We start from the raw sequence: 27,378 nt of genomic DNA, 5'->3' as shown, positions 1-27,378 counted from the left end.
GATTTGTATATGTACTTTTCTGTATTTTATTATATTAATCAGGATTAATCAGAGATATTCTGTTTTTGGTTTTATTCTCCATAGGTCAGTATAGTAAAATAGCTTGTTATTTTCTGAACTATCATTTTCTGGGTCTCTATACCTCTCGAACATGACTGGCACAGAATTGGCACCAAATAGTCACTAATAAAAAACTACCCTGTTACAGCAATATTTTATAAGTCATTATTCCTGCTGTTTTAACTTGATTTTCAGTGAGTAATGATAATTGTGCAGTGATAATTGATAAACTTGTTACATTTTTTTCTATGTGATAGTCGATTAAGTGATGTCCTAAAGAGAAAACGACTGCCAAAACGAGGGCCAAGAAGGCCAAAGTACTCACCTCCCAGAGATGATGACAAAGTAGACAATCAAGGTAATGCCTTTGATGAAGCCATGAAGTTGGGAGAGGGGAAGATAAGAGCAGGCACAGATACGGACTTCGGTAAAACTGCTAATAGCTATTGAAATATGTGTGTGTTTCCGGAATAGCCAGTATTCTTAGCTTTTTTCAAGTAATTAATCTATTAAGAATGTGAATCTAAAAAATTCAGTTGGTTTTCATCGTGTATGCTAGAACAATTTCACTGCCATTTTCTTTTCTTTTCGTAGCTAAAAGCCCCACCACTACTCAGTCCCCTAAATCTTCTTTCCTGGCAAGCTTGAATCCAAAAACGTGGGGAAGGTTAAGCGCACAGTCCAACAGCAACAACATCGAACCAGCACGCACCGCAGGCGTCAGTGGTCTTGCCAGGGCCGCCTCAAAGGACACCATTTCCAACAATAGGTGAAGTGGGGGAATTCAGGCTTCTGTTATTGCCAGATCAGAAAATGTAACAGCATTTCAGTCAGTACCTTTATTGTATGGAGATGAAACATGGATATAGAACTGTAATTTATGCTCAAAAGTGGAAGAGCTCAAAAATAAGGTGGATTCTCAGTTCTTGAACCCTTCTGTTGTTGGGTGCCATTGAGTTGATTCCGACTCACGGTGACTCTGGCAGAGTAGAACTGCCCCATAAGGTTTTCAAGGCTGTAATCTTCAAGGAAGCAGATTGCCAGGTCCTTGTCCCATGGAGCCACTGGGTGGGTTCAAACCGCCAGCCATTTCATTAGCATCTAAGCGCTTAACCATTGTGCCACCAGGCCTCCTTTGCTTCCGGTTTTTTTCCTTTTAAATTCCTGTCTTAGATATTAAAATTCCTTGGACCATCTCTACCTATGGGCTGTACTGTTCAGAACCAAACAAATCATGATTTCCATGGTACCTGTTCTGAGTTCTGTTCTGGACGAGGGAAAGCTGCCATATTTTCTGTTCACCCAGATGTTTATGATAAGCTTCCTCTACCCATTACAGTGGAACTTAGGGTTTTAGAGTAGATCGTCTTTTAAAACCTGGAACTCTGTGACTTAACTGTTTCATAGCCATATATAATTTTTAAAAAGTATTTCCTTTAAAATCCTTGAGAATTGTTTAGTTTTTGCTTTATGCTGTAGATGTAGTGTACCAACAAGAATTATTCTCTGTGCAAATAAGTGATTGAAAACAGTCAACAAATGTCTTTGGGAAAACAGAATTTTGGGGTTGGTTGGAGGTTTTCTGAATTACACTTAATAAAAACAATTAGGCAAATGTATTTCTGCAGCCACTGGAATTTGTAAATTAAACAGCTGGGCCTCATTTATCATAGCTTGTTAATGTTAAGTGCCTGTTTCTGGTCAGTAGAGCTTTATTTCTGCTCTCTTGAGAACAGTAAGGGGTTATGCAGGTATGTCTGTACTTTAGAAAACAACCATGTGAAACGACTTCCAGGTGAATGCTTAGGAAACTTACTCCATGGGGTCCCAAGAAGTTAGACTGTTTTAGTTTTCTATTCATGTAATGAACCGCCATGTATCTTAAATACCTGAGTATTTCTCAGGCCACATGTTAGCTCATTTTCAAAATGAAACTTAATTTTGTTAATATGGATTCTGAATGTATGTAATCTGTATAGCCTGTAAACGTCTGTAAGTGTAGGCCCCAAAGCGTGGTAGATACAGCACCTATTTGCCTTGGATCAGAAGTTATCGTGGAGATCCTTTCTCTGTACACTGAGGCTTAATTATCTCCTTTTTCCTTCTTGCAGAGAAAAAATTAAAGGTTGGATTAAGGAGCAGGCACATAAATTCGTAGAGCGTTACTTCAGTTCCGAGAATATGGATGGGAGCAATCCTGCATTGAACGTCCTGCAGAGACTTTGTGCTGCAACTGAACAACTCAACCTCCAGGTACTGTGTCTGGTGCAGCCTGCTTTTCCTTTTCAGTTTCCCTCTTCCCTTTACAAGAGAGGTGTCACAATTTCCTCTCCTGTCATTTCTTCAGTCTCCAGACTCCTTTCCCTGAGGATGCTAAAGCTGTCCATAGATTTAGCTCTCATAGACCGACTGTTGTTACCAAACATATTCCGTTAGCACGGGCATTTTTTTAATTCATCCCTTGATTTTCATGGTTCATAATGTTGTCAGTAAATATGCTAGAAATCTCATCTTCGACTTTTTCCTTCACACCCCAGTTTCTGACAAATGAAGAGATTGCAGAAATGGCCCTCTAGCCTATCTACTCTTTCTAAGTCCTTTTCAGCTATAGTTGTTACAGTTGACAGCACTCTCTTTAACCCTTCTCTGCTTGGGGACTGATGGTAGTCAGCAAGGTTAGAGGCTTAGTGATAACCTTTTAAATTTCATCTGATAGTTTGTTTGCACTTTCGATATGTTTTAAATAATTTTTGGAATATATGTTGTCAAAATTATCTATTTCATCTAGATTTCCAGTTTATTAATTTAAAGCCATACCTTGTATTCATGTTTTACCTTCACGTTATGTTCTCACCCTGTGTCTTTTTTTTTTTTTTTCTTTTAAGAAAACTTGGTTGGTTGAATGTGAATATTTTTCTTAACTATGTTAGTATGGGTCCTGTTTTCCCTCTTGAAGTATCTAATGCTATTTTTATGTAAGACCATATTTTCTAAGGATCTACTAGAAATACACCACTCCCCCCACCCTTTAAAAAAGCCTCAAGAGGGCTTTCAATTCCTTGTGGGGAAGTGTGAATTGTGCATTTTGTAAGTACTGTTTCAGTTAGCATACAAATACTGTTCCCAACTCTTGCAGGTGGATGGTGGAGCTGAGTGCCTTGTAGAAATCCGTAGCATAGTCTCAGAGTCAGATGTCTCATCGTTTGAAATCCAACACAGTGGGTTTGTGAAGCAGCTGCTGCTTTATTTGACGTCTAAAAGTGAAAAGGATGCTGTGAGCAGAGAGATCAGATTAAAGAGATTCCTTCATGTATTTTTTGCTTCTCCAGTAAGTTGTCTAATCATGCTTGTATTATCTTAACTGTAGGAATCACTATTCACTGTTGTGTATATTCTCATCCCATTGATAATTTCCAGTAGCTGTTGGTCAGGATCTTGAGGGAGTGTTTCCAGCTTACTTATACACAGTTGAATTCCTCGCATAATCATCAAGTAATTAGTTACACTGCAAAATGGTGATTTACTGAAGCCCATCCCATGGTTTCTGTGGTTGAATTATCTGAGTCTCTTTTTGTTTCTCCCACAAGACATGCCATTAGTAGTAGTCCCTCACCTCTTGAAAGTATTTTATTCTCAGTGTTTGTTTTTAAACATTTTGCAGTCTATTTTTAGGGGAAGTAAAGTAGACATAGTGTAGCTATAGATATAAGGCAAAGTAGACATACGTATTTCTGTTTTGTTCATAAAACACAAGGCCAGAAACCACAGAATGGCTCCCTGTCCTTCACCCACAGTGGGTGAGAACGAGAGGGTAGCTACTCTTGGACACCAGTGACTTCGCAGGTTTCTGCTTGTTTACAAGTGCTTAAGACATCCCGAAGGTTTCCCTGTGGCTTACCGGTACTAGGGCTGAGGACAGCTCTCCCGTGTAGTGGCAGAACTACTTCTCTAAGACCTTCAGTGTTGTAGGCACCTGAGAACTGCTTGTACTGTTTCAACTTCTGGAGCTACACAAAGCAGAGCTACGTATTGGAGATTCATTGGATTAGTGGCAGCCTTGGGTATCGTTTTAGACCACATTTAAGGTTATGTGCAGGTCTGTAATCTCTTATCTGAAACCTTCGGGGCTGGATGTGTTTCAAGCCTTCTGAAATATACTATATATACTCTATATTACCCAGTAACCTCAGTATATTCTGAGCAGCACTCCACATCATACATATTAAATGCTTTTACAGCAAAACGTGAACATTCTACCAAATTCTGGTAAAGGAAGACTGTAAAGGCTTCCTGTCTGTCTGAGTCAAGCTTTGCCATCAAATAAACTGTGTTTTCAGAACTTTGGAATTGTGAATAGGGGTTGTAGACCTGTACAAAAAGAGTGTCTTTATTAAAGTAATTTACTTGCAACCAGAACCGTTATATGAGAATAAAGGAAATAGATGAATGATTCCCTTTTGTAAAACCACACCTATTAAATTTTCTTGTTTAGAAGTGTTTCGTTTTTGAAAGGCCTTGTTTAGCTTCTTGGTTTATTTATAACTTCAGCTTCCTGGAGAAGAGCCCATTGGAAGAGTAGAGCCGGTGGGGAACGCGCCTTTGTTGGCGTTAGTTCACAAGATGAACAACTGCCTCAGCCAGATGGAACAGTTCCCGGTCAAAGTTCATGATTTCCCCAGTGGAAATGGGACAGGAGGCAGGTAAGGACCGTGGCCCGGGTATTCCCTTGCCACTGGAATCTGGTGCTTGATTTTTTTTCAATAAAGTAGCAAGACATCTAGTAAAGTCTTCCTCAGCCTGAAGAACAGTCAGGTGTTGGGACTGAAGAAATTGAGTAAAGAGTGAACGAACACAGCCTTAAACATGCTACTTTAAAAATAACCTAGCGACTGCATTAGCAACTTGTAACAGGCTTAGTTTTTATTCTTTGTTATATAAAGCTTCTTTAAGAATTTTGTGGATATGGACAATAAAATGATTATTTAAAGTCGCGTGCAATAATGGGATTACACATTTGATGTGATTATAACTTCGTACTTTGATGGTTTTTAACAAATAAGTGTTTATTTTGAAGTTATATTGTTTTAATAAAAACTTCTACTCTTTTCAGTAATATAGTACTGTTACAGGGCTCACGCGAAGTGCTACTGAAAGAGTTAATTGCAAAAGTTTATTGGTGTGTTTTATGGAATGTTACAAGCTTCATGGAGTATTTTGGCTGGAAGCCAAGAAAATAAGAACCAAAATCTCAAGTATTTTAAAAAGATTTAAAGTTTTTGATTGAGTTAAATTATATGCATTATTGAATGGATAAAGGAATCAGTGTTGACTAGGTTTTTTTTTTTTCTACCCCCAGCTTTGAAATTGAATGTATAGTGTGGTATTCAGTTTTGTTTGTTATACTATCCTATTGGAATTCCTATTTTCTGGAAAATCTTATGAATTAGGGGGAAATTTTCATTTCTCCTACACTATGCTCGAGAAAACCATGATAGGTTTCATTTTCGTCTAAATTTATGTAAAATATGTATGTTTATATATGTGTATATCCACATAGTGGAATATTCTTTCCCATACCCCCATTTGTGTTATTTAAGGATCCTTCTAGATAACCATGTTTTAAGCTTACCTTATATATGACTGTTGTGGAGCCCTAGTAGTAGTGCAGTGGTTAAGAGCTACAGCTACTAAGCAAAAAGGTCAGCAGTTCGAATCTACCAGCTGCTTCTTGGAAACCCTGGTGGGCAGTTCTACTCTGTCCTGTAGAATCGCTGAATCAGAATCAACTAGATGGCAGTGGGTTATATATGACCCTTAACAGACCTTCTCAGAAATGAGCAGTTAAATATCATTACCAGGTGTAGACTGCTGTAGGTATTAAACTGCTTAAAGTAAATTTTAGTTTTCAAAGTAATTTTGTAGCTGAAATCATTGAAAGCAAAAAAGAGATTTGTGTCTGTTTTTAATTAGGTAGCATTTAGTAGGAAAGGGCAAAGTACTGGAGAAGCGAGTTTGCTCAGGTGGCTGAGGAACCTTTATCCCAGAGAAACAGATCAGGCTCCGTGGCGAGGTGTTTCTGCCCCGTGACATCGTGGGGGGACAAGGCTCGGATTTTGACTTCGTGCTTTCATGCGCATGTGTACACACCTGTCCTTTGGTTATTACTTATTTATTGTTAACTTCTACTAAAAAACTTGACTTGTTGGCTTTCCATTTACATAACTGGTAAGTGCTTACTTTTGTGTCTTCAGAAAATGCTAAGTTTGTTTTGTCTGTATTAGCTTGCTTTTATTTGAATTAATGTATATTGATTGTGACAATAATAGAATAACTTTTTTTTTCACAAATTATCTTGAGCTTTTCTCTCAACAGAGGATCACAAGCTTTAAAATTTTTCAACACACATCAGTTAAAATGCCAACTGCAGAGACACCCAGACTGTGCGAATGTGAAGCAGTGGAAGGGTGGCCCTGTCAAGATTGACCCTCTGGCTTTGGTACAGGCTATCGAGAGATATCTTGTAGTTAGAGGTATTTCCCATGTATTATTCTTTGTGTTCTTATTTGACTAGCTGGGTTGAAATTAAGATACGTATACACACACATACATACACACACACACGCGCGCGCACACAACTCCAGTATTTCCCTGTTTAATTAATGTTGTTCCTGCTAAACCCAGATGCAAGCACTTGGCGTGTCTTTCACTTATTTCCTGTCTAGCACAGAGACGTGTATGAGACTTACTAGAATTTGACTGCTTGCTTTAGTGATGAACTCATTTATCTTGTTGGAATATAGTAGAAATGACATTTTGTGTTTGACAGTATCCTTAAGCCTTTCTGCTTCATGGATCAGATTGTAATGTGTACATATTTTTGTAAGAATATGCTAGTTTAACCAGTTTGCCCTCAGTCTTTTCTTTTACGTAAAATTGCTAGGAGTTTAACAGCCTTCTTGGATCTTTAGGGTATGGAAGAGTAAGAGAAGATGATGAAGACAGTGATGATGATGGATCAGATGAGGAAATAGACGAGTCTCTGGTAAGGTGCTATTCCCACCATGTCGTCATCTATAAAGTTCAGGACCTGTAGCTTAAATGACTTTTCTCTTTATTCAGGCTGCTCAGTTCTTGAATTCAGGAAACGTAAGACACAGGCTTCAGTTCTACATCGGAGAACATTTGCTACCATATAACATGACTGTGTATCAGGCAGTCCGGCAGTTCAGCATACAGGCTGAAGATGAAAGAGAGTCCACGGATGATGAAAGCAATCCCCTGGGAAGAGCTGGTATTTGGACAAAGACTCATACAATATGGCAAGTCTGAAAATGATTTCTTTTGGTTTTTGATGAACTTTGATACTGTTCATGTGTTCTGGAATTTATATTAAGGGCTGATTTGCATAAGGAGAGGGGCCCCTAAATACTACTATTTTTTAATACCAAAAGCCACTTCAAATGTTTACTAGTATGGATAGGCACATGTACCTGTAGCTTCTCCTTCAGTCTACTAGAAAACTTATATTCATGGCCATAGTTGTAGTTTACATCTACTTTTACAGACCTGTTTTCAGATCTTTAAGTAAGACAAAAATAGCATCTACAAGATGATCCACAGGTGATAAGCTTCGTGTTTCTGAGCCGTTCAGGGTATTTAGATACAGTTCCCAGCATTGTTTGTGAATATCCACTGCTTTATATTTGAAGAGAACCTTTCTTCCCAGAACCACCCCTGGAGTGAGTCGCTCAGGTGACCCCTTTAGGAAAGTGGTCTTTTGGTGGTCCGTTCTAGGAAGCAGTGCCACTGGTAATTCTCCAGATCGGCGACAAAGACGAGAGAGGGTAGACCCCAGAGCTCTTTTAATAACTCTGGTGTCTGTGGCTTGTGCTCTGGCTTTATAGAATAATCTGCAGTTTTCAAATCTACTTATGGTTTATATACTTGCCTCTCATTTCAGGTATAAACCCGTAAGAGAGGATGAAGAAAGTAATAAAGATTGTGTTGGTGGTAAAAGAGGAAGGGCCCAAACAGCTCCAACAAAAACTTCCCCTAGAAATGCAAAAAAGCATGATGAGTTATGGCACGGTAAGTTGCTATGTGAACGGGAAAACAGATTACCGTCCTGGGCAGCAGGCTTCCTGACTTTATGTTTTTAAAGGAATGATTCATATCTAGCAGTAAAGCCTTGGAATGTAGTGTATAAAAATGAAATTACTACAAACTGAACCTTTGACTTTACTGCCTAGAAAACAAAAGGTATCTACAAAACTAAGTTTGCAAAGAAAATTGGGGAAAACCATTTTCTTATTTCTAGTTCTTTCATGTTTTCTTGAAGAGTGAAACAAATTTCATTAGTAGAAGGCGTTCACTGTAGAAGAGACTTCAGATAGTGGCCAACAGTAGGTGGAAGGTTGGGCTTAATTTTAGTATCATTCATTATAATCGTGTAATACAACAATTCCAAAAAATGAAACCTATTGCCGCCAAGTCGGTTACAACTCAGAGCAATCCTATAGAACAGTGTAGAACTGCCCCGTAGAGTTTCCAAGGAGCACCTGGTAAATTCGAACTGCTGACCTTTTGGTTAGTAGCGCTTGACCACTACACCACCAGGGTTTCCATAATATAACAATTACAGAAGGAATAAAAAGTGGTGTCAGAATATAGTTGTCACCTCCCAGTGGACTTACTTCCCTTTGCAATAATTGTGCTCCTTTCCTGTCCCTTCTCCCCCTACTACTGCCTCAGAGTTAGGCCACATTGTCATTCTGTGGAGTCCACTGCCCATCACAGAGATTGGTGTCAGATGATGAAATTTTCTCCTCATCCACAGAATAAGGGCATTAGAGCATTTTTTCCCCCATAAAGCTAAGTTCATTCTATGTAAATGGCTCTATTTTGTGATTTGTCATTGTTACATTGTGGTGTTAAAAAACGCCCTTTCTTTTATGAAGTGATGCTGCTGTGATTTTTAATTCCTTTGTTTGGTGAAAGTAAATGGCAATTGTTGCAGTCCCTCAGACACTTTTAAAAAAGCTATTACTTAGTGAAATCTAAGAACAAAGGAATCACAGATCCTACTTGGAAACGATCACAGCCTATCCAGTCCTAAGCCTTGGGTTAAAAAAAAAATCTCTTAGATCAGATTTCTAGCTCTGAGAGTATTTGTCCGTCTTGGCATGGCATTTTAAGCTGGATCTTAACAATGAATTAAATTTCAACATTTTATCTTACTCTTGCCTCAGGCCATTTTGTTGTTATCTGCTGTTTCTGATCTAAAGGAGAAACGGAAGTTATTCAGTGGGAGGGGAAAGTGAAAGTTTTATAAGCCTGGATGTTTTATAAGCAGATAAGATACAAAGGAAAAAACTGTGTCCACGCTATCTGTATCCTACTAATAAAATATCAGGCATGAAATCTAACAACTTCTGGTCGCTACGTTAGAGATGATGAAGGGCAGTGGTTCCACTGGCTTGGCCTTTCTAACTTTGATCAAAACTTACTCTCACCTTTGCCCTCTAGATGGCGTGTGCCCATCAGTATCGAATCCTTTAGAAGTGTACCTCATACCCACAGCACCTGAAAATATAACCTTTGAAGACCCATCTTTAGATGTGATCCTCCTTTTACGAGTTTTACACGCTGTCAGTCGATACTGGTATTACTTGTATGACGTGAGTAACAGTGCCTATTTATGAAGTGTTCTGTGGTCTGTTGTTCAAGACATGTTATCTTGTAGTTTCTCTGTTCAGTGATTGATGGATTTCCTGTGGCACTAGAGACAGAAACAGTGATTCAGCTGAATGCAGGGATGTGAGCCCAGTGAAATACAGTGGGCTCATCAGTGGGGACATCTCTCCCACTTCTTTTCTTGGCCTACATTCTTGGATCAGTTCTCTTGGCAGACTTGTAAAAATAAACTCTAGCGATACATTTATTAAATTAAGCTACGACGTGAAAATTGAATGTGGATTTATTACAGTTCAAATTCTTTGGGTACATTTAAAAAAAGTTGATTTGTCTAAGTTAAGGTGTGTATCAGGTTGAAAGTCGAACACTGCCTTTGATATATTTGTAACGTAAGAACCAGTGCAGGAGTTGGCCTCGCGTAAGATGTCAGCTGCCACATCAGCGAATGAGTCGGTGCCAGTGGCTTGTGGTGGAGGAGTGGGTAGCATTTAGATACGAGTTGTAGAAATTCTATAAATTTGGGTTGGATTGCACCAATGAGAAGGTTATGTATTGGCTAGAAACCAGTGGATGAAATCCAGGTAGCCTGCTTACAAAGCTGGTGATAAAGGCAGAGAGTGAGTAGACTCCTACTGTTGTGTTGCATGTGGGTAACGTTTATTTTTTTAAACATTTTACAGAATGCAGTGTGCAAGGAGATTATTCCAACTAGTGAATTTATTAACAGTAAATTGACAGCAAAGGCAAACAGGCAGCTTCAAGATCCTTTAGTAATCATGACCGGAAACATCCCTACATGGCTTACTGAGCTAGGGAAAACCTGGTAAGATACTCCCTTTTGTAGTGGTTGACTTTAAGAGTACTGTCATTGTGTTGGTCTTTACATATTTTGTTATAAAAGCATAGTCTTTAGTTAACCTGTTCCAGTGTTCAGCAACATCATTCTGTTTGATCAGCTCTTGCTTAACTTTAGCATCCTAACAGCCTAGGCCCGTGGGGCTGAGCTAGGTCTACCTGATGATGTGCGTGTACACCTGTGAAATATATAAATACACAAGAGTATTGGACTGGGAAGGGTCTAGTTTTCTACCACTCTAAAATTGGATTCTAAAGGCGTAGATGGCCCGTTCCCTGCGCCTGTCTGGGTCCAGGCCTACATTCTCAGGAACTTTAGAGTTGTGCTAATTAATACAGTGGCTATTAACCATGTGAGGCTATGTAAATTAATTAAAGTTAAATAAACTTAAAAATCCCATTTTACTCTCACATTAGCCACATCCTCACATGACTACGCATGGGATAGAGTAGACACAGAACATTCAGGTCATCCTTTGACAGGGCACTGCCAAGAACTGTCAGAGTCATGCGTCAAGAGGCGTAGGACTATATTGGTACAGCAGTTCTTTGGAAATTAGTAGCAGCCTTTTGGCTGTTTTGATTGACTTGGAGATGACACAGCTGGAAGGGAAATTGTGACTAATAAAGCCATTACTCGTGTGTACGACACGGGGCATTGGCATCTTAGTGAAGCGGCGGTCTTATTTATTTATTTATTTTTAACTTAGCCCTACTAGTCATGTCATAAGGAGCCCTAGTGGCACAGGGGTTAAGTACTTGGCTGCTAACCTAAAGGTGAGCGATTCAAACCTACCAGCTGCTTCACAGGAGAAAAGACCTGGCAGTCTTCTCCCAAGGAGATTATAGTCTAGGAAGCCCTGTGGGGGGCAGTCTTCTCCCAAGGGGATTATAGTCTAGGAAGCCTACTCTGACCTGTAGGGTGACTGTGAGTTGGAAATCGACTTGACAGCACACAACAGTAGTCATGTTATATGAGGCATTGGTGGTTCAGTGGTAGACTTCTCAGCCTTCCACGCGGAGACCTGGGTTCTGTTCCCAGCCAGTGCACCCCATGCACAGCCAACACCTCTCTTGTTAGTGGAGACTTGGCGTGTTGCTATGATGTTGAGCAGGTGTCAGCGGAGTTTCCAGACTAAGACAGACGTGGAAGAAAAGCCTGGTGACCTATTCTGAAGACCCTGTAGATCACAACAGACTGATCTCCAGTTGCTCGTGAGGATGGCAGAGGACCAGGCAGTGTTTCATTCTGTTGTGTATTAAGGTCTCCATGAGTTAGGAGCCAGCGTGACTGCTGCTAATGAGAATAACAGGCTACTTCCTAAAGGGCCTGAGGCAAATTAAAGATTGTCTTGGGTAGACTTGATTTAAGTATAGGGTTTTAGTGGTTGAATTTCAGATTTTACAGTGAAAGTCTACCTAATGCAGTTACTTGATCACTTAGAAACTTCATGTAAGAGTGATAAAAACTCCTTAAATTTGCCTAGACCGTTTCTCTTGGTTGTATAGTTAACTAGCATTGTGTATCATATTAGAAGTTGCTTCTAATACAGGTTTTGGTGTGTGTGTGTTTTTAAATGGTTTCTGATCCTAATCCAGGTAATAAATGGATATTGCATCTTTTTGCAGCCCGTTTTTCTTTCCTTTCGACACCCGGCAAATGCTTTTTTATGTCACTGCATTTGATCGGGACCGAGCAATGCAAAGATTACTTGATACTAACCCAGAAATCAACCAGTCCGATTCTCAAGATAGCAGAGTTGCACCTAGATTGGATAGAAAAAAAGTAAGTTTCTCCCTCAAAATATTTAAAGATAAATCTTAATGTTAGCTTTTCAAAATACCAAGAAAAGTAGAAATGGGATGTACCTGTTGGTCTGTCTGCCTGTTGGTTTCAGAGACCTATCTTAGTCACAGGCATCTCTTTGCTAATCGTTTCTGTTGTTTGTTGTAGCCACATTTTCCTTTCACTCTCTTATGACTGGACTATCTGTGAATCCTGCCTCCCCCCCGCCCCGCCCTAGTTTCTGCAACGATTTCTGCAGTTCTCTAGTTTCTCTTTTAGTTGTCGGTACTCTTGTTTGAAGAAAAAGTCTTCTCTTACTCATTCCTTTTCTTAGTTAGGAACTTAAACCATTGCCTCCCTTTTGTAATCGATCCCTTACCCAACAGGTAGAATTACTCAGATCTCCTTAATTCCCTGAGCAAATCACTCCACTTAGAAGAGACTGAAGTAACCTCTGGGTGTATTTCAGGTCTCTGCACCAGTCAGCCCTGGGATTATTGACATCGTGTACTTTCAGTTGTAGCTCCACATCTGTGGCTCTAAGCCACTTCCATCCAAGACTTAGGCCTCCCCTTCTGACACAGGAGTGCCGTTTACTTCTGTCTTTTCTGGTCATCTGCTCACTTCTTGGCTGAGGATTCTTAATCAAGTCTCTCCTCCCAAAACCTTTATTGCCAGAAGTGATAAGTTTGGTAAATAAAAAGCATTGTACTTTGAAAAAATAAAGCCTTGTTCTCGTTTGTGTCGTTAGGGTTCCATAAACAATGCCTCCGGCATATTTTGGACACCTGGCAGAACCTTTATAGTCCTCATCAGTCTTGTCAGTAGGTGCCTGTAGTGGTATTTGTAGGATCTTGGCAAGTAAGGAAGAGCTAATAGGTTGCTAGCTCACCTGTCTCACCTGCCCCCTCCATGTCTATTTCCTATCATTCACTGTGATTGGACCTGGAGAGATTCCATGAGGCCGCAGCCCTGAATTGCATTGACGTTTGGCAGGGTCACAGAGGTTCTTCTCCAACTTGAATTTTCCGAACTTGCCATGGGTTTGAGATAAGTTAACAATTAATTACACTTACCTCTAGCTTTCCTTCATGTTTTGCCGGGCTGCTGCAGGTGTTTGTCACAGTGTAGCTGCCTCTTAGCCTTTTCTGAAGTACATACTTAATACATTTTTAACAACTGATTTGTTGCGCTTCAAGAGATGCCACCCATTTGTTAACACCTAACACCAGGAGAGCAGAGTGCCTCACGTTTTCACTTTCTCCGTAGCGTACTGTGAACAGAGAGGAGCTACTGAAGCAAGCCGAGTCTGTGATGCAGGATCTCGGCAGCTCACGGGCCATGCTAGAGATCCAGTATGAAAATGAGGTGAGCTTATGGGTCTGCGGGTGGCTTTTAGCCTGACTGTGCTCTTGATGAAATGTCCTTTAACTTTCTGGCTCTTATGAAATTCTAAAAGACAACTGGAAAATTTAATTGAAACTGACATTTGTACTTTTTCTTGAATGATTTTTTCTAAGGTTTCCATTTTCCAAAAGTTCAAGTGTGTAATAAAAGACAGTTTTTTCCTCAAAGAGTAAATGTTTATATAATCTTTAAGTTGGTGAGGTAACAGGAAGGTTGTTTTAAACATCTAATGACTTATAAAAATGTTTGAACTGACTTTTTTTAAAATCAGGGTTCTTGAGGTTATTGCTTACGTATAACAAAATGTAAACTTTTTAATTGTACAATTGCAAGAGTTGGCTATAGCCATCAGTATGGATTACACCTCAACATAAAGGAAACAAAAACCCTCACAACTGGACCAATAAACAGCATCATGATAAATGGAAAAAAGATTGAAGTCGTCAAAGATTTCATTTTACTTGGATCCACAGTCAGCACCCATGCAAGCAGCGGTCACGAAATCAGACATTGCAGTGCACTGGGCAAATATGCTGCCAAATACCTGTTAAAAAGCAAAGATGTTGCTTTGAGAACTAAGGTGCGCCTGACCCAAGCCATGGTATTTTCAGTCGCCTCATATGCACGTGCAAGCTGAACGACGACTAAGGAAGACCGAAGAAGAATTGATCCCTTTGAATGATGGTGTTGGAGAAGAATATTGAATATACCATGGACTCTCAGAAGAACGAGCAAATCTGGCTGTATATACTTGGACAATATATATAGCCAGAATGCTCTTGGAAGCAAGGATGGCGAGACTTTGTCTTACGTACTTTGGACATGTGATCAGGAGGGACCAGTCCCTGGAGAAGGACATCATGCTTGCTAAAATAGAAGGTCAGCGAAAAAGAGGAAGACCCTCAATGAGCTGGATTGACACAGTGGCTGCAGCATTGGGCTCAAGGGTAACAACCATTGTGAGGGTGGTGCAGGACCAGGCAGTGTTTCCTTCTGTTGTGCATTGGGCTGCCATGAGTCAGAGCCAACTGGATTGCACCTGTCAACTCGACAGATGGGTCTAGGCTGTAATCACAGCCACAGTCAAGGTAAAGAACAGGCCCATCACCACAAAAAACTCCCTCAAACCCCTTTGCAGCCTCCTTCCGCCAACCCCACGCCCTGGCAGTCATTGATGTGTTTTCTGTCTCTGTATTTTGGCTTTTAGAAATAACAGCCTTTGGATGAAGAAAACAGACTGATCTAATCTTAGTGATTTCAACTTAACCTGAGATAAAAATTGTGTTAAAGGAGGAAAAATTAACTGGCTTTTTATAGCACCATCTGGTGGATATCAGGTGTTACTGCAGGCTTCTCTTTTCTCTGCTTCTCTTCCCTCCCCATACTCTAGTATCTGGAATTTAGTAGAGAACAAAGTACACAAAATCTCTGCCATTATGGAGCTTATTTTTTAGGTTGGGAGACTGATACACACACACACTTGTGCACATTTGTGTGTTAGGTCATGTGGGAAACAGTGAAGAAAAATTAGAGGATAGAACATGACAGACAAGGCAGGGTGATGTAAGGTGACATCTGAGCAGAGGCAGGCCATTGCTATCTGGGCAAGAGTATCTCTAACAAAAGAATAGTGAGCCAGAGGCCCTGGGGCAGCATTCCTGGCCTGGTGGAGGGTGAGTGTGGCTAGAGCACAGTGAGCAAGGATTGAGTAGTAAGAGACAAGGTCAGAGGGTACAGGAAGGTACTACATAGGACATGTCAGCAATGGCAAGAACTTGGAAATTTTGTTTTGAGTGAGATGGGAAACGGTTGGAGGGTGTGGAGCAGTGATACCAACTTAGGTTTTGTAAATCTCAGTCTTGCCTCTGTGAGAATAGAACTCAGGCTGTCAGGTGCTAGTGGAGAGACCACTTAGGTGGCTCTAAGAATAGACCAGCTGAGGGACGATGGCGGTACAGGTGAGGTGATAGTCAGTTTAGAATCTATATTGAAGGTAGAGCCTCCAGGGTTTCCTGATGGTCTGGGCGGTGGAGATGGTAAGAGCAGTCGAGGATGGCTCCAGGGTTGTGGTTGGAGCATTCACCCTGTGGTGGATGAGGGTGCCGTTTCTTGGGACACACAATACTGAAAAAGGGTTGGGGGTCGTCAAGAAAATGTCCCCAGGTCCAGTGTGATCAGGATTTTGAAAGTCAGGGTTAAACACTTGGTGACTGCACCTGATCTTTTAAGTTAATATGGATAATTTATAAAAGTGACTACTTGTTGTAGGTGCCGTTGAGTCGGTTGCGACTCACAGCGATCCTGTATATGACAGAACGAAACACTGTTCAATCCTGTGCCAGCCTCACAGCTGTTGCTGTGTTTGAGCCCATTGTTGGAGCCACTGTGTCAGTCTCACTGAGGGTCTTCCTTGCTGACCCTCTACTTTACCAAGCATGATATAACTAGGATAATGGTGAGATATTACCCTTTGTTTACAGATAATCTAAAGTGAAATGTAACCTTCTTGAAAGGACTGTGGTGAGAGTCAGCCTATCATCTGTGATGTGAGCTTGTCATATCCCTTGCTCTAGAGCATGAAGGAAGAATACGTCTGCTGTGAACATCTCCAGGCCCACGTGTCTAGTGATTTTTACCTTTGGAGCTGTTTACTACTGGTGTCCAGACTCTAAACCAGAATCCTACTAAATCAGAATCCTAGAACATCGTACTCTGCGTGGGCATGGTTATAAAGCTCCCTGGGGATTTGGGTGCACCGTCCAGGGTTGAGAACCACTGACACACCTGGGAGTGCCGGCTGGGTTCAGACTTCCCTTATTCATATTTTATGCACAAACCTTTATTAAATGTGCCAGTCACTGCAGGGGATACACAGGTGAATAAAGCAGTTCTCCTCCTCAAGTGAGATATTCAAGCAGATACTAGGAATTGTGGCAAAGTAATGTGATAAGTACCTAAGTAAAAGAAATGTGAGGCCTTAAAAAAGACTGTTTGGGGCAGATAGGTTTCTTCAAGACTGTGACATTCGAGCTGGTTTTAAGGTAACAGTTCCCCAAAGAGAAAAGGCGGAAAGAGAGCTACACAAGACAATGCCATATTGTTCTCTGAGGCAAGGGAATACAGTGACAGCGGTGCTTGTATCTGCAGTGTACAAGCTCAATTAAAATGTTGGGGCCATTGGGAGCAAGAATAGAGGACTGCTGGTTCTTTTTCCAGGTGACAAGACTGAAGGGATAAATTCAGTCAGGGGAAAGTTTGGGACTGAATTTGTAATGCATCTTGGTAGACAGTTGCTGTTAGTATCCGTACCTCCAAACGTTGGAATATTAAAAAAAAAAAAAACCCACAAATTCTGAATTTGAAATCATTTTACTTCTGTTCTTTTCTAGGTTGGCACAGGCCTTGGGCCTACACTGGAATTTTATGCACTTGTATCTCAGGAACTACAGAGAGCTGACTTGGGTCTCTGGAGAGGTGAAGAAGTAACTCTTAGCAATCCAAAAGGTAACGCTAATTTGTGAGGTAGTCAGTTGATTTGTGTTACTCAGATCAAGTAATGCACTTGCACCCTTCAAATTCGTTAACTATACCTAACTACCTAGTACGGGGACGTTGGTGGTTCAGTGGTAGAACTCTCTCACCTTCTATGTGGGAGACATGGGTTTAATTCCTGGCCAGTACACCTCATATGCAGCCACCACCCAGTCTGTCAGTGGTGGCTCTCATGTTGCCATGATGCTGAACAGGTGTCAGCAGAGCTTCCAGACTAAGAAGCCTTAGGAAGATTGTGTAGCAGTCTACTTCTGAGAATCAGTCAGTGAAAAACCCTGTGGATCCCAGCAGTCTGATCTGCAGCCAATCACAGGGATGGTGAGGAATCAGGCAGCATCTTATTTCACTGTGTGTGAGGTCACCGTGAGTTGGGGGCTGACATGACTGCAGCTAACAACAGCAGTTTCCTGGGGGAAAACCATGCTGTGTGGTCTGCAGTCATGCACTTGATTTCTTTTAGCCTCTGTTAACATTTGTCAAACAAGGGATGTCCTTCCAGCTCTACAGAATTTCGTTCAGACCTCCTTTCTCATTTTGAGAAGGCTGAGTTTCTGAAATGTTCTTAGTTACCTGGTTTTGTTTTATTTTTGGAAGTATCTAAAGTTTGGTGAATTGTTCATTTTTCCAGGAAGCCAAGAAGGGACCAAGTATATTCAAAACCTCCAGGGCCTGTTTGCACTTCCCTTTGGTAGGACAGCTAAGCCAGCTCATATCGCAAAGGTTAAGATGAAATTTCGCTTCTTAGGAAAATTAATGGCCAAGGCTATCATGGATTTCAGATTGGTAAGTTTGGAATTAATCATGTGCTTTTCTACACCTTTTAAAAAATGTTTTGTGAAAGCACCTGAACACCGTCCATTCAGTGCTGTGTTTTAGAACAGTGCTTCTCAAACTTTAACGTGCATATGAATTACTTGGGGATTTTGTTAAAAATTCTGATTCTGATCAAGTAGGCCTACGGTGCGGTCCCCGAGTTCCACATTTTCACGCCAGCTCCCAGGTGATGGCCATCTGCTCTCCTGTGGGCCACACCTTGAAGTAGCAAAATTTCAGAGAATCATGCAACCCTGAGGGCGGTTTTATTTATAGTATTTAAAAAGCGTTTGCCATTAAATTTTTTAATTCAGTAGTAGGAGAGCATGAGCGCATAGCTCAACCACTGTAGATTTCCATTAGAGTGCCAGAGCCATAAAATCACCCGAGGAATCAGTATACAGAGGCTTGAATACTTCTGGATTGTTCTTCATTTCCTGTTCTCATCTTCTCAGGTGTACTTTGTGGGTATGTGTAAGACATTTTCATCTGATGTCAGCTTCACAAGGTTACAGTTTCACCTTAACTGAGGAATGGGCTGTTTATCAGTGATTTTAGGAGTTCTGTTTATTGACTGTTTTAAAGATAGTTGGTTTTTCCTTTCAAGCTCTTTTGCTTCAGAAGATGCAGTAATACAGACTGAGAGAAAATGAGTTTATTTTAACCCAGAATAGTAGAGTAAAACTGTTACAAACCCTTCTTGGTGTTTCAGAGGTTCCCCTGTAAAATGGATTGTGGAGAGTAAGTGTCCGTCACGGAAAAATTCCTTTTTAGTGGCAGTGCTTGAATAGGATTCTTTGGCATTATAGGTTTTTTTTTTTTTACAGTATCAGAGCCTAAAATTGAGTTCAGTGGGGATAATGGATTTCATGTAATGAGAAAAACGGTTCCTAATATGTGGTTTATCTTCTTTCCCCAGGAATTTCTTGGTCTTTCTAAATGGACTCTTGAAGGGTCTTACATAGAACTGAGGCAGTTGTTGAAGCGTGGCGTAATAACTGTTAACGTGTTTTGCTTGTTTCCCTTTCAGGTGGACCTTCCCCTTGGCTTACCCTTTTATAAGTGGATGCTACGGCAGGAAACTTCACTCACATCGCATGATTTGTTTGATGTAGACCCAGTTGTAGCCAGATCAGTATACCACCTCGAAGACATTGTCAGACAGAAGAAAAGACTTGAACAAGATAAATCCCAGGTAGGCTCAGAAGACCAGGAAACCATCAAGTAGATCAGTCCTTTATTTTGGAAAGATTCAGTCTTTGGTACATAGTTTGTATTTGACCCAGTTAGCTTATATGAGCGTTTCCTTTTTAGAAGAGTAGGATTTTTTTTTATTTAACAACTGAAGCATATGATTCCACAGTGGGTCAGAAGAGCTCTGGTCAGCAGGTGATGGATAAACAACCTGACTAGTAACTAACGTGCACTTCTGATCTGAAGGGAACCACAGAGCTCTGCTTTTACATTGGAGATGAGCGTTATGTATCTGTGCGGATAGCGTATCGTAGTGGATTACTGTGGTTGGCACTTGAACCAATAAAACTATCCCCAGAAGAGATTTATTTTCAGGAAAGGTCCATTCATTTCTAGAGAGATGCTTTTAAAGGCCATGGTGGGTGTCCACTGTTCTCGGTAAACGCGTTGAGGTGCCTCACTTAGATCTCATGGGTAATTTGTGAGCTTTATATTATTAATATCCTTTATGTACATACTAACAGTAGATTAAAAAGAATCATTTGACTCAGTATGAGATTAGTAGTGGATCCATATCTGATGTTAGGAGAAAATAATGAATTTTTAAAGGGAAAAAAAAAATGGCACAGATCAAATAGAGCAATGCTAAAGTTCATTCCCTTTTCATAAATTATATAAAGCAGAGTGGTGAAGCGAGATCCTGTCTTGGGCAAGTGTCACATCTCTTGATGAGCTAACGGAGGGGGACTGGTTTAGAATGTGTTCTCAGCAGGGAGTAAGAGGATTTGTAAGGGAATCAATTTTATCTCTCATATTAATTGGTACTTTTTTAAAAAAATGAAAAAGAGAAATGAGTGTTTAATAAAGCCAAGTAAATTAACTATTTTTTCCCAAACAAGATCTGTTTTCCTTAGGATTTTTGGAACCAGTCAGGTTTAGGCTTACCAACTTTGTAAATTTTAAACTACTACAATCTTGTTTAGGGTCATCTCTTAGGTAAATAATGAACAAAAAAAGGCGGCGGGGTGGGGGTGGGGGGCAAGAAGAAGGAAAAAAAAGAGTCACAGCACTGTTCTCAGTGCCTTACATATACTAATTCATTTAATCCTCACAACAACCCTGTGGGGGCAGTTCTACTCTGTCCCGTAGGGTTACTATGACCCAGAATTGACTCGATGGCAATGGTTATTTTTCAGTTATTTAAACCCCTATTTTACAAATGAAGAAATTGAGGCAGGCAAGTTGAGTAATCTGCCCAAGGTCACACGTCTAGAACGTAGGGGGCCTGGACTTGAGCCCACACTCTTACATTACGTGAGCTTCGTGATACACCGCCGTCTCATACAAGCTACGCGCCACTGCTCTCTTCCTCAGTGGTTTCCTTTGAGATTTGTTCCGTCCTTCGTTATTCTTGGTGTTGTCCGCTTAACAGTATTCATTGCATAACGCAGAGTCTGCACTCCAGAAATTGATTTACTGTTTAACCAAATTGCTAAAGCTGCAACCTTCAGCCAGAACATGAGGAATGATGGCATTCTGAAACCCACCGCCCCGTTGTTTTATACAGCTGTCCTGGATCAGAGTCTGCTTGGTAGTTTACATTCTTGAAGGAGACGCAGGAAATGTGCTAAAGCTTCTGATTTGGTGTGTAAGTCTAGAGAATTAACAGCAGATCCCTCTAACCATCTAAAGGATCCCTGTCTACTAATAGCATTTTGTAATGCAAACCTTCACAAATGAGACCTTTCTTGCGTACCCCCGTACCCCCGGGAGAGGAGGTAGTAGTGATTAAATAGTAGTGATCGCCTTGATCTGTGATAGGAGGTAGGGGGTCATTTGGAGAGTTTTCCATTGGGACATCATCACAATGGGAGAACCCTTTATTAATCTTTCTGCTGAAGAATATTTCTAATGTGAAATGAAGAACCCCCCTTAGGGTATCATCAAATGACGCACCGGAAACAGAGAGACTTAGACGTTACTTAGAAGTGAATGTGGACGTAATTTTCAACAGCTGTGATGATCTCAACCTCAGATAATGCTTCTACCTCTTTTATATTCAGAATTATCTGGAATTCTAAACAGCTTTTCAGTTTTCTTTGAAAAAAAAAAAAAAAAAAAAAGAACTATCAGAACTTCCTAAGCTTTCGTAGTTTATTCTGCACCTTGAATGCTCCGCCTGTAGGAACTTAGTTTTTAAATTTTAAACACAGAGCCATCTCCAGTTTAAAAAGTCATTTGCCTTCTTTCTCCTGTACTGGATGCCTTCATTTTCAGAACGAATTTGTATTTTTGCGTGTGGGTCTTTGATCCTTAATCTAAAACATAATATTTTACACAGGCTTGCATTTTAAAAGGTGAATAATAGAGACTGCTTTTAACATTCATCATTAAAGTACGACTTGACTTTTCTTAGGACTTTGTTGGAAACTATTTTTCATCACACTGTTACTGTGTGAGTGGAGATTTGTTACGTTCAGAGGCCCGAAGTGATTGAATGAGGCACCTCCAGGGTGTTGTTTAGACTTGAGTGTTATAGGGGAAAAGGAGTTAGTTACCATTCCGAGATAATAATGGCAGCGGTATTTGTATGTACAGTTCCCTAACTGTATGTATTTGTGTGTGTATATGTATCAGGTTCCTCAAGCTGAGCCTGGAATTCATGAAAAATTTGTCTGACTTTAGAGCCCACATTCTTAGAATTAAGATGCAGGCTATTATGCGCTCTTGTGAAATCTGATTTGAACGTGATCAGTGGGGCAGCAGCATCTAATTATGGAGAAACACGCAAGCACTCTCGTCACTTGGCGATATAAAAATGTCTGGGTTCTGAGGTGTACCAGATAACTTCTTTTGTGATTGCAGCGACTTACGTGTATGTGGAGTATGATGATAAAAAGAAATGGGCGAAGAACTAGAGGAACCCGTAAAACTTATTAGGAAATCTTACGTTTATGAACACAATAAAAACAAAACTGAGTGAATTAATGCGCTTGACCTCACGCCTCTTTTTTTCCCCCAGACCAAAGAGAGTCTACAATATGCATTAGAAACCCTGACTATGAATGGCTGCTCAGTTGAAGACCTAGGATTGGATTTCACGCTGCCAGGGTTTCCCAACATTGAGCTGAAGAAAGGAGGAAAGGACATACCAGTGACTATCCACAATTTAGAGGAGTATCTAAGAGTATGTAACTGTGGTGTCCTTTGGGGAGAGGGCCAGTGTGGCCGTGTAAGGCTTTGTCTGTTGGCACTCTGTCCAGGGAGAGGAAGGGCCCAAGTCCGGTGAAGCAGAGTCTGTGTCCGTCAGCTTCTGTGCACAGAAACTGTGATGTTAGACCTTTGACATCTCCGGGACCACTGCAGGAAGGCCACTAAAGTCGTAGATTCTGGGCTGGGGCTTGAGAAAATATACCACATACTTCCATGATACCTTGTATAATCTTCAGTTACCTTCCCTCAAGCTTGAATGCTATCTAATAAGACTATGTTTTCTTTAAAAAAAAAAAAAAGCAGAAAAGGGAGCCATCACTTACGTGCTCTCTAAACTACATTTCTGCCTTTTTTAAGCCACACACACACACGCATTGAGTGAGGTCTTTCAGCAGATTAAATTCATGGTCTTTGGCTATATTTATTAAATTGAAGAGAAAAGTTTTATATTAACTGTAAGTCACAATTTAAATTACAATAAATATAAAAGACCAGTGTTTGAAAAGTTTGTTTTGGTTTATTCCTGGCATTGATGGAGAAGAGTATTGGATTCAAGTCAGAATGTCCTCCTGGACTTGATTTCTCCATTTACCTCCCATGGAACATTAGAGCCTGTGGAATACCCAGGCTTTGGTTTAAGAGAGAGAGAGAATAGACTGAATAATATCTGAGATTCCCTATTACCTAACAGTTCTGTGGTCATAAGTAATTCTTTCTTACATTCGGTAGGACTGTCTTCTCACATTCCCAGCTTTGTTCAGTAACTTTGCGATACTTACTCTTCCAGCTTACTAGTGAATAATGTGTTAATCACCAGGTTAAGGTTCTCCAAAAGCCATCTATAATAAAACATTTTCCTATCAACAAAACATTAATCTTTTCATTTTTATCCAGTTCTTTTGTTTCCTTGTACCCAGTGGGTTAGCCAAAGCCTTTGACGACTAGATGATACTGGACCGATGAGAGTTACTTGCGTTTATCCTTCAGTTTCGTATGACTGCATTTTTAGACTTTCTTAAGTAGATGGAAACACTGCAGAAGTGGGTGGTTCTAAGAACTTAACATGATTTAGAGTTAAATATTCCATATTAAAAGTCAAAAACCCTTAACAGTTGGTAATTGTTGATCTTGAAACATTATCTTTATTTCTCAACATTTTGTTCTCTAGGGGAATTCTCCGTTGCTTCTCATCTGGCTAAAGTAATGTAAATCTGTACCACAGTGGTTTTACGTAAATAAATGTTTAAAAAACACTGCGTATAAATGCACATGGCATTTTTCACGTTTTTTTTTATTAGCCTAGATCCAAATTAGAATTTGACTTATATGCAATTTCTAAAAGGTATTTCAAAAATTTAGTAGCTTGTTTAAAAAAAAAAAAAAAAAAAAAAGGGTCATCCATAAGGGTGTTTTACTATACTTTACCACATACTATTTAGTATTTTTTTTTTTTTTTTTTTTTTTAGTAAAGAGATTTGAAATCTTGTCACGGTTTTTAAAAGACTTGTCTTTTTGCAGCTGGTTATATTTTGGGCCCTAAATGAAGGCGTCTCCAGGCAATTTGATTCATTCAGAGATGGATTTGAATCTGTCTTCCCACTCAGTCATCTTCAGTACTTCTACCCGGAGGAAGTGAGTAGCTTATGTCTAAAAGAAATGGCTGTGTCTGGTTCTGTGACTATGATAATCTTTGTGGAGTATCTCTGTGCTATCATGTCAGTGATCGTCATACTGCAAAAAGAGGGGAGGGTTTGGGAGTAGAACAGATTCGGGGGAGGTCGGGGTCATGTGCTGATCTACAAACAGTATGCATTCAGCATTCCCTCCTAGGGAAGTGGGGTCCGTGTGTAACAGCAAGCATAGCTGCTTTGTCAGCTGCATGTCTCTACTTCTGTGCCTGGCAGGGGAACCTCAGGTCCTTTGTTGGCCCCTTTTGCCCAGTGTAGTAATAAGGGGAACTGAGGAAGTGGTTCTTTTTTTTTATTATTATTATTTTTATTTTTTAAGCTATGCTTCCTAGATTTTTCCTAGATTAGATGGGGGGAAAAAAAATGAAACCCGTTGCCATCAAGCTGATTCCGACTCATAGCGACCCTACAGGACAGAATAGAGCTGTCTCATACGGTTTCCTGAGCTGTCATCTTTACGGAAGCAGACTGTCACATCTTTCTCCTGTGCAGCGGCCGTTGGGTTTGAAACACTGACCTTTCGGTTAGCAGCCCACCACCAGGGCTCCTGCTGGATTAGATGAGATGTTTTAGATCAAAGTTAGTCCTTCAAATTTTAAAGAATTGCCGATTATCTGATTGCTGAATACACAGAGGAAAGACACTTGTGAGGACAAAGAAGGGGGGTTTATGTGCACATTTTCCTCCCGCCATCTTTATTTGAAGTGCAACAGGAACCTCAGAAAAGTAATCCCTGGTAGTGAGGTATCATAGAGAGAGGGGGCTAGAAGTTGTTAGGTTTCTCCAGTTTGGAACCCTCTTTATTTTTTGAATACGAGCTTTAGAGTATTCACTTACTACTGAGTGAATCTGGAAACTTTGAGTGACTTAGCGTTTTGGTCTCAATTATTGTTTTCGTGTCCACTTTGCTTTGCTGCTTACTCAAGCCTGAGGTGTACCTGGCACATTAGGGCATTTGCTGATTGTTTATTGAATTGAATTGAGACCTGCTGCCAGGTGTTGCACCTGGAATTGAATCTCCCCGCCTTTTAGCTATGTGGTCTTACTGTACCACTCCGATCTCAAGTCCTCATCTATAAAATTGGGATAATCCTATTTCACAGGGCTATGAGAATTAAGCAGCGTATATAAGTACCTGACAGAGAGTGATACTACCTTTCGTTTGCCCTGAACTGGGTTTTCTCAAAGTATGCAGTCATTCCACAAAGGGGGCAGTAACCAGAAAGAAAGTGGTTGAGTTTCAAGCTGATGTTAGATTTTCCAAGGACACAAAAGCATTTCTTGCTTTCTAATATTCTTTCTAGAATGATATGGTTGTAGGGTGTGCCCGTACACCCACCCATGTAGCATAGCATAGACGTTCCACTCTCTCCTGCTGGCTTTTGTTACTGTGTTTCCGAAGGCCAGGGTTCAGAAGTCTTTCCTGGTTAGCAGCAGATTATCAAATTAAAACCCCAAAGTAATGAGAAGAGCCAGGAAGAGTTAGAGCAAGGCTCTGTCTCAGTTGTGTGTCGTTTGAGATCTAAAGGCTTCTGTGGAACTTAGTCCCTGCAAACAGGCAGGGAACCTAACTGTGCATCGGCAAAGGAAGTTGAATGTAGAACTATGTCAGAAAAGCACACTGAAGGAAGAGGCCTTCAGCAGAAGTTTTTGGTCCTGAAGATGATGCTGTTACTTGGTACATGTAGACCATGGTATTGGCTTAATAGAAACCAGCATGTGTTTTCACCACCTACGCAGGTACTTTGTTACTAATTCTTCACCATTATTTAACCTCACAGCTGGATCAGCTCCTGTGTGGCAGTAAAGCAGACACTTGGGATGCAAAGACATTGATGGAATGCTGCCGGCCGGATCACGGTTACACTCATGACAGGTAAGTACCGGCCTCTGCCAGGCTTTCAGTTTATAGTCCGGAAACGGGAGGTCTGTGCATGGATGTGTTGAAACAACAGCAGCAACAAAAGTGGGATGGGGGGGTCATTTTAAAATCTGCCCACTTCCTAAAGGAGGCTTACTGATACCTTGGCCTTATTTCTGTCAAGACTGCAATTTAGGACCCAAGGGGTTTCTTCCAAGTATTTCTAAGTGCAGGTTTAATCCCATCGTTAGATATAGGGAAACAGAAATATCTACGCAGTCTCAGATCAAGTCTCATTTATCATCTCAGTACTCATTCAGTTTGAATTCCAGCTACAACAAAAACAAATTTGATTTTCAGACCGCACTGTAATGAGAATTTGCATATTATAGTCACATTTAAGAATTGGTAAGCTCTATATCTAATTAAGTCAGTGATGTGGCATGACAAAAACCTGCATTTTAATCTGATGAACTAATTCTGCTGCATTTACTTTTGTTGTAGTCGGGCTGTGAAGTTCTTGTTTGAGATTCTCAGCAGCTTTGATAACGAGCAGCAGAGGTTATTTCTCCAGTTTGTGACAGGTAGCCCCAGACTGCCTGTTGGAGGTGGGTACGATGTGAACGCTCGGTTTGTGTTGCCTCTGTGTGAAACTCCGCTCTGCGGTTGACTCACAGTGCTCTTAGTTATTTCTCCAGTTTGTGACTGGTAGCCCCAGACTGCCTGTTGGAGGTGGGTACGGTGTGAATGCTCTCTGTGTGTTGCCTCTTTGGGTGTCTGTGTGTGAAACTCCGCTCTGCGGTTGACTCACAGTGCTCTTAGTTATTTCAGTTTGATAATGCTCCTAAGTTTTCAGTTTGTTTTGTAGGGTATTAAGAGTATAGTGAGAGACTCCCCTGGCAGGAAAATTCACGGGGGTCGTCTTAAATACGTTGAAATACGATTACTAGTCCACACGTAATGCTGCTTTTCTATAAAATTCTAAGGCATTGGAACATTATAAACTCTTAGTCGCCTTAGCTAGAGTGGATGCTAACATCTGATTTTTCAGAAATGATTCCTAATGTGAATTGAGTTGGTAAGGCATAAAGAACGTTTTACCTTCATGTTATACAAAGGCTTTTTGTGATAAAACAGATACCAGGCTGTGTACACTAAAGGTATATAGAATGTATAGACTTAATTGCCACGCAAGAAGGAATACTATGTGTGAGTTTGTGTGTGTTTGTGTGTGAGCGTGAACAGCAGAGCAGTTT

At 40.5% G+C, this 27,378-nt stretch overlaps 1 protein-coding gene across 18 annotated transcripts in view; it reads left to right on the top strand.

Moving 5' to 3' along the window:
* TRIP12 (thyroid hormone receptor interactor 12) overlaps positions 1–27,378 on the top strand; it is a 138,151-nt gene that overhangs the window by 110,083 nt on the left and 690 nt on the right. For 13 of the 18 annotated variants that reach the window (XM_049888385.1, XM_049888383.1, XM_049888393.1 and 10 more), the window contains 20 exons: positions 318–418; positions 655–829; positions 2,172–2,313; positions 3,197–3,388; positions 4,609–4,760; positions 6,418–6,590; positions 7,029–7,102; positions 7,180–7,379; positions 8,021–8,148; positions 9,586–9,737; positions 10,434–10,576; positions 12,238–12,394; positions 13,664–13,762; positions 17,191–17,305; positions 17,982–18,136; positions 19,197–19,361; positions 22,383–22,547; positions 24,092–24,205; positions 26,043–26,137; positions 26,627–26,730. In XM_049888385.1, the coding sequence (XP_049744342.1) occupies positions 318–418; positions 655–829; positions 2,172–2,313; positions 3,197–3,388; positions 4,609–4,760; positions 6,418–6,590; positions 7,029–7,102; positions 7,180–7,379; positions 8,021–8,148; positions 9,586–9,737; positions 10,434–10,576; positions 12,238–12,394; positions 13,664–13,762; positions 17,191–17,305; positions 17,982–18,136; positions 19,197–19,361; positions 22,383–22,547; positions 24,092–24,205; positions 26,043–26,137; positions 26,627–26,730 (2,801 nt within the window). The remainder of the gene's footprint in view (positions 1–317; positions 419–654; positions 830–2,171; positions 2,314–3,196; positions 3,389–4,608; positions 4,761–6,417; positions 6,591–7,028; positions 7,103–7,179; positions 7,380–8,020; positions 8,149–9,585; positions 9,738–10,433; positions 10,577–12,237; positions 12,395–13,663; positions 13,763–17,190; positions 17,306–17,981; positions 18,137–19,196; positions 19,362–22,382; positions 22,548–24,091; positions 24,206–26,042; positions 26,138–26,626; positions 26,731–27,378) is intronic. The other 5 variants (XM_049888394.1, XM_049888390.1, XM_049888389.1 and 2 more) reach the window with 1 other exon arrangement.

This window comes from Elephas maximus, chromosome 6, assembly GCF_024166365.1.
Source record: "Elephas maximus indicus isolate mEleMax1 chromosome 6, mEleMax1 primary haplotype, whole genome shotgun sequence".
NCBI classification, from domain to species: domain Eukaryota; kingdom Metazoa; phylum Chordata; class Mammalia; order Proboscidea; family Elephantidae; genus Elephas; species Elephas maximus.
The sequence above is the reverse complement of the archived record's forward strand: the minus strand, read 5'-3'. Positions and strand labels throughout refer to the sequence as shown.